General features: G+C 50.4%; 1 protein-coding gene across 1 annotated transcript; it reads right to left on the reverse strand.

Moving 5' to 3' along the window:
- Nucleotides 1-1,851: 1,851 nt before the first annotated feature.
- Nucleotides 1,852-7,016, reverse strand: BATF3 (basic leucine zipper ATF-like transcription factor 3). The gene is made up of 4 exons (XM_061989633.1): nt 6,988-7,016; nt 6,214-6,373; nt 4,863-4,967; nt 1,852-2,479 (listed from the first exon to the last, which is right to left on the reverse strand). The coding sequence occupies exons 1-4, from the start codon at nt 7,014-7,016 to the stop codon at nt 2,294-2,296; spliced, it is 480 nt and encodes a 159-aa protein (XP_061845617.1). The 3' UTR covers nt 1,852-2,293.
- Between the last annotated feature and the right edge of the window lie 1,849 nt (nt 7,017-8,865).

Genomic DNA, 8,865 nt, shown 5'->3' on the forward strand with positions numbered 1-8,865 from the left:
TTTACTCTGAATAGGCATTATACAGTTACTAAACCAAGAAACTCCAACTGCAGAAACAGTGGACTGAAGCTTGTGTTGCAGAATGTGGTGCTCACTGACGCAGAGGGTACGATAGATCTCAGGCTACGGAATGATGAGCTGGAGCCAGCTTCTACACAGATGATTAAAAGAATAAATGTGTAAGAAGGATTTTACACAGGTAACTAGATCTCTTCTTTTAGAAGAAAGCACCTGTGGGACAACATTCTTAGGAGAATTCTGCTGGGATGGACTATTTCTGACAAGACATCTGACCTTTCCTTCTATTTTTGAGAGTTTGCAGAGCTCCATGTGAGCAACCATACTTTTGCACCAGCCCTGACCTCAACTAGCTACTTCTCATTCTCAGCCTCAGCTCAGCTGCACATACCTATTTAAGAGATGTGAGATATCCTCTCTCACTCCCCCTCCATCCTAAGCTTTAATTAATTTTTCCCAGAGTGAATGTTGTGCATTTTCACTATGCTCCAACTTCTCCATTCACCTCTACTCAACAGAAATTACAGTGGCATCCAGGGACTGAAGGACTGTGGGTGAGTGAAGATGCTCAAGATAGCTTCCTTTCTTAAGAGTGGCACACAGCATCATATCAAGGCCATTATCCAAAAAGCATCATGTGAAGAGTCTTGAAACTTTCCTTTTCCTTGTCAGGGACTGAACCAGTTTCTTTTTGCTGAATGACTCAGTTCTTAAAGACCCATAAGAAACTTTGAAGACCACATTTAGGCTGTAAATAGCTGCTGCAAATGCTGAAAATTCTCTTGGGGACAATCTAACGAAAAATTTTAAAGAGGCCAACAGCTCATGCCTGGAATCTTGACTTTCTAGTCTAAGACAATGGCATGAGGAGGCCCTTCAGAAAGAAGAGTTAACGACACGGTTTTCCCCCCTTCTATCTTGGCAATGATCAGCAGTGCACCATTCTACTAAAGACGCTAAAAAAGACAACAAAAATCTTTTACACATTTCAGATCATATTCTGCTGATAAATACTGCAATCCTGGTGAGAGGAAAAATTGATTCCATGAGTTGAAATGAAAAAAAATCCAAATGCTGAATGAGATGGAGACTTGGCAAAGAGGTGGACCTCTTTTTTTTTAATCCAACAGTGCTCTCAGACAGGGAAATACTGCAAGAAAAAACACTTTGCTGGATCCTGGGCTACAGCTACATTTCTAGAGCTTGACACTATTATGGATCTTCAGAGAAAGTAAAAACATTTTTTGTATATTTCTCACTTTGTCATAATTCTTCTCTATTGTAAAAAAACCAAAAAAAAAGAAAGGTTGAGAAAACCTAATGGGGATTTTTTTTGTCAGCCATTATCAAACATCTTCAGTGTGGACACAGAACAAAATGCTTAGCTAAACTCAATTTGCTCTACCCACGGACATCATTTACCAGAAACAATGTGCAAGATGAAGGAGAAAGACATTTGTTAATTTCTAGTGGGTGTATTAAACCAATAAATCAGCTTTCCAAAAAAAAACCCATGTAGAACCAGCAAACTCTGTTTTGCTTTTCTTCCACACAGAACAGACAATCATCACTAGAAACTGACCAAGCCATATTTTAGTATGTGAAACAGTCCAAGAACGAACGTTGGCAGAGCTGACGACAGGGCATACTAAATAAATATAGACTAGGAAGACTCATTTGTTACCCATACTTCCAAAGTGGAACCACTGAAGAGGTGATAAGCCAATAATAAGTGACATAATATTAACATTCAGCTTTGGATTGGACCAGTAAAGGAAAAGTAGAGATCTTATAAAGACATTGATCATTGAAGAAGGTGGAGAACATCATAAAGACGGGACATCGCTTTTATTAACCAAACTTGTGTAGAGAGAAAAAAAATCCCAATGAGCAGCCAGAATGTGATATACACAGATGACAAGTGACAAAGGGTTACTGGCAGTGGATGTGTGGGAGAAAGGCATCCCAGTCCAGGGCCGGTACTTTCTCCTGTCAACATTCCATCACGCGGTGGTGGGCTGCACCACACTTAAGCATTTTGGAATGCAAACCCGTGGCTTGAAGATCCTACCAAATAACAAGTCACAGTTTGAGTTGCCCTTTTTCCATACTGCTGTTTTCCTGAGATTCAGAAGACTTTGACGTGGGAAAGAGCTACACAGTCAAGTCCAGTCCTCTTTGATGGAACACCTGCACCATAACTAGGCAGTTCTTCCAGTCTCCCATAATAATGGCACTTTCACACATCACATTTAAAGGTGATCGAGGAGATGTCTCATCTTGGCAGGCAGCTGGAGAGTGCATCAGGCCTTGGTACGGTCACAAAGTTCATGGTGCAGTGCAGTAGTGGACAGATCTTTTCATGATCCTTCAGCACTTCAGTCAAGTGTTTCATTTCATCAGTTAGCTTTCCAATTTCTCTTTTCAGGGAGGTATTTTCTTGCTCAAGAGACTCGTATTCCTGGAAGGAGAAAAAAGAAAAACAAAAAAGCCTACTCGTAGTCAAAACATTCCTTTCAGTGCTTCCACCTTGAGTGTACCCACATAACTGTAGAAAAACTGTGTGGTTTCTTATCACCACATGCAAAATGCCAAGGAAAGGCAGAGACAAACTGGGTGCTGGCACAGGGCAAGTGCTTTACCACCTGTGCCCTGCCCACGCTGCCATTCCTTTCGTGGCCCTGAAGACCAGGAGGTGCTGCTGGCCCTCAGGAGTGCCCAGAAGCCTGGGGCTGCAGGCTTGGTGGCTGCATCCCCATGGTGGCTTCTTCCAGCCTTGGGCCACCTCCGCTGGAAAAGGCTGAGAAAGGCAGCAAAAGTGAAAGCACAGGGAGGTGCTGGGAAAACCCAGTGCCTGGCACTGCCAGTGAGGAGAGGGCAACCCCTGACTCGGGTCAGCGTGAGGAAAGGCCGTTTGCCTGGGTGCCAGCTGAGATGCACCACCCAGCAGAGCACGTCCAGTGCCAGCCACTCTCCTCCAGCCTGGCCAAGGCTCGTAGCCACCTGCTCACATGCCCAAGAACTCAATAGCAGGAGGAGAGAAACATCATGCCAGCTTGTTCCCAGCTCCACTTTGTCACCAGAAGGCGTTACCCTTGACCTGGGCTGCTTTTGAGCTAAGGCTTTTCTGGTAATGAATAAGCTGCTGTTAAATGCAGGGGAGTTTTGAGATGCTCTGTGACATACATCTGTGACAATGCGATCCTCGCGTGTCACAGCTTTTGGTAATTGCATGTCTTAAGTGTCCCTGTCGTCAAGCCTTCTCATCTCAAAGCAAAGACCTAGAGGGTCAGGGGCAGCCCACGGAAAACCTGTAGGTGACATCGCTGTCAGCCTAAGGCTCTACACTCACCCACTCAATCTCCCCTCCCTGGGAAAGCTTCAGAGCCCACTTCAAAGCCTACACATGCCATAAAAGGGCTGTTTACCAGGCAGCAGGGAGAGCCCCTCATGCAATGCTCCTCAAGGCAGCCCAGGACTGCCTTTTTGGATCCTCTTGCCCTTCCTCAGACCCTCCACCACAGAGCAAAACAGGCACAGTCCTCATAACACATTATGGTAGCCAAATAACTGGAGTTGTCCATCTCTGACTCAGGCTGTGCTTGCCTCATGTTGCCCCAGACCCCATGGGGCTGAATTTTGGAGTAAGTATTACTCTCCCATTGCACCGTCCCATTTTAGCAACACGAACGTCAAACCATTGTTGCTAAGAATGAATTCTTATTCAACCAGATCTGCCTCCACCTGGGAAAACCTGTGTGCCCGAGAAGGAAGATTTCCAGCATGACAAAGACACTCAGCATCAGAGGTGCTGCAGAAAGGCACGGGGCCCAGAAATGATCTCACAAAAACCAGAGGTTACTCCTCTCCAGAAGTACCCTACACCTGCCTTTCTCAAGTGCTGACTCAGAGAAGATCTGGGAAAAACCAAAACTCCCCACACTGTCCCTCTTGGCCTCTGCTGACTGTGGGCAGATCCTCCACAGTGAGAAAGCCAAAAGCCTGTGCTGAAACCTCTAGAACTGAGCCACTGACTTGGACACCATCACAGTAGCAGAACTAACATTTACCCCCAAAGCTTTTGTGGCAACAAAAGCACTGTTGTGTGAGGCAACATCCAAAACGAGAGAAAGGGGATTCCTGTGTTCCAGCACTTGCACTGGGAAACAGAGAAAACTACACCACGTGGTGATATTTGAGAAGAGGTATTAAGAGTTTCTGGAAGGATTGGTTACTTTCATGTCTTTTTGGAAACACCCACTGATAATTAGCAGAGCATACAAATATAACAGCTAACTGAACTGAGCTATCACACTTCAAGGTTTTAAAGTTCCCAAGAAGCCTTTTCAACAGGGTATTTCTGGCTCACACCATAGTTTTAGAACTAAATTAAGCCAGAACTGCCAGTAAGCAGCATGGTCCTCTCCTCCATTGCTTCCCCTCTTGCAAGGCAGCGAGCATTCATCCACTGCTATAGTGAATGTAATAAGCTTAACACTAATACAGAAAATGGGTTTGGTTTAGCCCAGAGGAGTCCTGTGGTCCTGTTCACTGGGTGGTCACAGGAATAGCAGAAGAGGAAGCATGAGGGGGGGGCAGGACCACATTTCTCTCTCTCCCTGACAGCATTACCAATGGCAAACCTGCACCGTCCAACATGAGAATCGGTGTGCAGGAGCTCCCAACCAGGCACCTCGTAGCAAGTCTGTCTGCCTCACACCCCCAGCTCTCAGAGCTGGATGAGCATGAATACAGGCTCATGTCTGCTTAGGAAGTCCCACTGACTGTGAAGTCCTGTGTTCAGTAGCCAGGCTGTGCCTGTCAAACATCAAGTACCCATTCACCTCGTGAAGTTTATCTGCTTTCTGAGTTTGCTTCTTCCGACTCCTCTGTGCAGCAACTCGGTTTTTCTCTCTCCTCCTTACCTTCTTGTCATCTTCTTCGTGACTCTGCAAGACATAAGCCAGAAACACTTTGCTCGTTTTTAAAGTGCACATGGATGCCTGAAGTCAGGTGTATAACAGTTGCTGAGAATGAGCACACACTTACAGTTTCACATCACCTACCTCTGGCCTCCCACAGACCACACGGTGCCTGCAAAGGACAGTGCATCCCCCAGCTCCCCCGCACAGGTGAGGCCCGGCACACGGAGCAGTGGCAACGTCCGGGGGGATGCCACAGAGTCCCGCGATCGCTCGCCCCAACGCTGACTGGGGAACCTGGGCACCTCGTCACTCTCGGCGGGGACGGGCGCTCCCGCTCGGCTCGGCAGGCGGCACCGTGCCCCAACGGCCAGCGAGGAGACGGAGGCAGGAGCAGCGGGAAGAGAAGCCGGAGTCCCGCTGCTACCGCTGCCGGCGGCGGAGCCCTGCGCCCCGGGGCCCTCCCGGCTCCCGCCGCGGGGAAAAGCCGCTGACCGCCCCGTCTGCCGGCGGCACGGAGCTTTCCGCGCTCCCTAACCTGGCAGAGTCGGCACCACCGCCGCCGCCGCCGCCGCCGCCTCCCGCCACGGGGAGGGCCGATGCCCGGGGAAGCGGGCACCGGCGACGCGGAGCTGCCGGGCATGACTCAACCCCATGTGCCCGCCCGCCTACAGCCCGTACCTGCTGGCTGCTCCCCGCCGCCGCCGCCGCCGGGACGGCGCACGACATCCCGCCGGCTGCGGAGCCGCCCCGGGGAGCCGCGCTCGGCGACACTGGGCTCCCCCACGCCGGGGAGGGGAGGGCATAGCGGGGCGGGCCGGGGAGGGGCCGCACCGCCCCGGCACCTGGCACCCCCCGGCCCGGGGGCGGAGCAGCTCCTCAGCCGCGGGAGCCCCGCTGCCCGCATGGCCGTCACGTGGCGTCCGCCGGCAGCCGCGCCGCGCCCGGCGAACCGGGAGCCCCGGGACCCGCCCGCCTCGCAGCGCTCCCCGCCTGCGCCGGCTGCCCCGGGTCTGAACTTCCCCCCCACGTCCCCCAGGAGCGCGGGGTCTGTGCAGCCCCCGGGAGCCGGGGGAAAACCCGCACCCCCGGGGCCCGGCGCTGCCGGGCAGGAGCCTGAAAATCCCCCGGAGAGCCCCAGTCCCCGGGCCGGCTGGTACCGGCTCCCCTCCGGGCGGCCCGACTCGTGCTTTCGCCTGCAGAAATAACCTCTCCGCAGTTTCTCTTCTCTCCAAATTTCCTCCTGCCCGAAGGCGGTCCGGGGCCGACTTACCCCCAGCGCCTCCGGCCCGCCGCGCTTCTGCGACATCGGCTCTCGGAAGCGGCGTGAGCTCCAGCGAAGTGACAGCCGGCTCAGCCAGAGTTCACAGGCGTGAGGACACGGCCCCGGTGCTGGGATAAAGCGATTTTCACTTTCGCTACTCGCCCTGTTCCTTTAAATAATAAGGAAATGTCATTGGCTTCTTGTAAAGGCAAAGCCAGGCGAGAACTGCTAAAAACACGGTTGCTGCACACAAAAATCTCTCTGTTTAATTATTCTGTCACGACTATTTTAATGGACTGAACAATGTTTCTTTTACCCCACCAAATGCTTTCCCTACATTTTAATTTAACCATTACCTTCTGCCCTGAAGGCAGGGAATCACAGAGTGGTAAGGGTTTGAAGGGACCTCTATAGAGATCATTCAGTCCCACCCCCTGCTAAAGCACGTTGCCCTCAGGCAGGTCACACAGGGAAGGTGTTTGCACAACAGGTACTTGGTCACCATCCTCACTCTACCAGAGGTGTGCTGGTGTGTGGTACCTAATGTGTGCCCTCAGCTGTGCTTAGCTCCCAGGGCAAACACACGGCCACACCAGGAGTGCTGTCACCCCAGAAAATGCAGGGCAGTCAATCATAAAGCCCCAGATACCTTAATAAATCGGATACTTCTCTATTTTTCTGGTTTCCCCAGAAGTTTGAGTCATCCAGCTTAGAAGGAGATGAGGTTACAAAGTTTGCAAACTGAGTAAATATAGGCTATCCTTTCAGGAAGATCTGGCTAACTGTTCATGCTGAAGCAGAGAGAACCGCATGGCTCGGGGAGTTCTAGAGTCAAATCCAAGCCTGCATGCTGTCACAGGTTTCCTGGTAGGCTCTGGGACCAGCAGCATTACTGAACAACCTGAGCAGGACTGCTCTGGTGGGAAGTGTTTTTCCTCAGCTATTCCACCACAAAGTAACTTGTGTCTCCATCTTCCAGGCTACCCATACCTTTGCTTTTGCACTTCCTCAGAGTTCCTCTGAGCGGACTGAGTTACCTATGAGCCTTTCCCACGCTGACAGCCACTGAGACCCACAGCTCAGATGGGCACCCTCACCAAGTGCCCTGAGTTCACCTGCCTTCCCAGACTGCACTGGGTCTCCCAAGCATCTTACAGGCTGGGCCCAGCCCCCTGCTTTCTTTTAAAAACAGTTTTGCTTCTCCTTTACTCTGTCATCCAACACCAGGATGCTCAACAGGTGTAGGTTCAGTCCTGTGGCTCCAGCTGAGGAGATCCAAACCAACAGCTTCAGGAAAGCAGTGTGAGCTACCAGGCAGTGAGTGATTAGATGGGGAATTGCTCTCAACCAGTCTGATCTTGAAGTAGCTACACATCACATAGTTAAAGGGTTAAAATATCGGCATGAGCAGAGACTTAGTTGTGGCAGTTGCTTAAAAAGAGAACACTGGGTTTCTTGCTGCCTTTGCAGCTTGGGCATAGTCAAAATAAATAGGACCAGAAGCTGGTATTTTCATAAGCTCAGGGAACAGACACATTCTCATGCAATAAAATCTACGAAACACATGGGCAAAATACCTCAACAGCTCTCCAGAGCAATCTGTGGGGTAAAAACCCCTTTTCCACAGAGGAACTTGAGACTGACCCCAGTGAAGCTCCTGAGCTGCTCCAGGAGCAGTGCTGCGCTTTGTTGCAACTGCACAAGTGGGCCACCTCATGGCATCAAGCCCCAAACAGCTTACCAAGAACTTAGTAGTACTGAATAAACATTTATGTCATTGACCCAGAAGCCGTAGAGTAAGGCTTCCAGGATCCCACAAGTAAGGGACAAGTCACGGGACAGTCCCTTTGAGCCTGAATACAGCCTGCCCTTGTTTGAAATGGCAAAGGAAATGAAAAGTCAAAATTTGCTTGTGGGAACAAGTTTCTGCTTAGTATTAAAGCTATCTCTGGTACATCTGTAGAAATGCCTACACAGTAATTCCAGGTAACGCAGCAGTAAAGCCAGAGCGTTTCTATGCAGGAGAGAAAGCAAGCCCAGAAAGCAGCCTAATCAGCTGAGTTCACATTTTATAATGGCAGTTGGTTTATCAGTGATTTCTGTCTGCCCTGAAGCAGCCTACACACACGCAGCCCGGAGCCGCCGAGCACATCTCAGCTCTCCCAGGCGGCACGTATCAGAGCCACGTCTCAGTAGAGCAGTGCGCCCAAACTTCTAGTCCGTGAGGGGATTTCTGGAAGAGGAGCTTCCTTGCATGCCATTTGCAACCCCTTTTGTCCTGAAACATGTGGCAAAAGCGTGCGTGCCCAGTTCTTCCTGTCCCGGCCGCCCTCCTGCGCAAGAAGGATGTCACTGAGTGTCCACGCTAATGAGCAGGCGGGTGTTCCATCTCACCCCCAAACAAACAGCCAAGCAATTCAAACTCTGCTTGCAAACGTTCCCAAGCATCCCTCACCGTTGAGCCGTCTTACAAAATTCAGAGGCTATATAAAGAAAAACTACCAGACATTTCTTGATGCAATGCCGATTCGTCCTGAGTTAAAAATAAGAAGTTTGGATGTTGTGACATTTCAGCAGGAGCCCGATTAGACACTCGTCTTGCACAATGCTGCTGATTTCTATGAAAAGTTAACTGAAGGACAAAAAGCTACTGGAAAAAAC

The sequence above is a fragment of the Colius striatus genome, chromosome 2, assembly GCF_028858725.1.
Source record: "Colius striatus isolate bColStr4 chromosome 2, bColStr4.1.hap1, whole genome shotgun sequence".
NCBI lineage: Eukaryota > Metazoa > Chordata > Aves > Coliiformes > Coliidae > Colius > Colius striatus.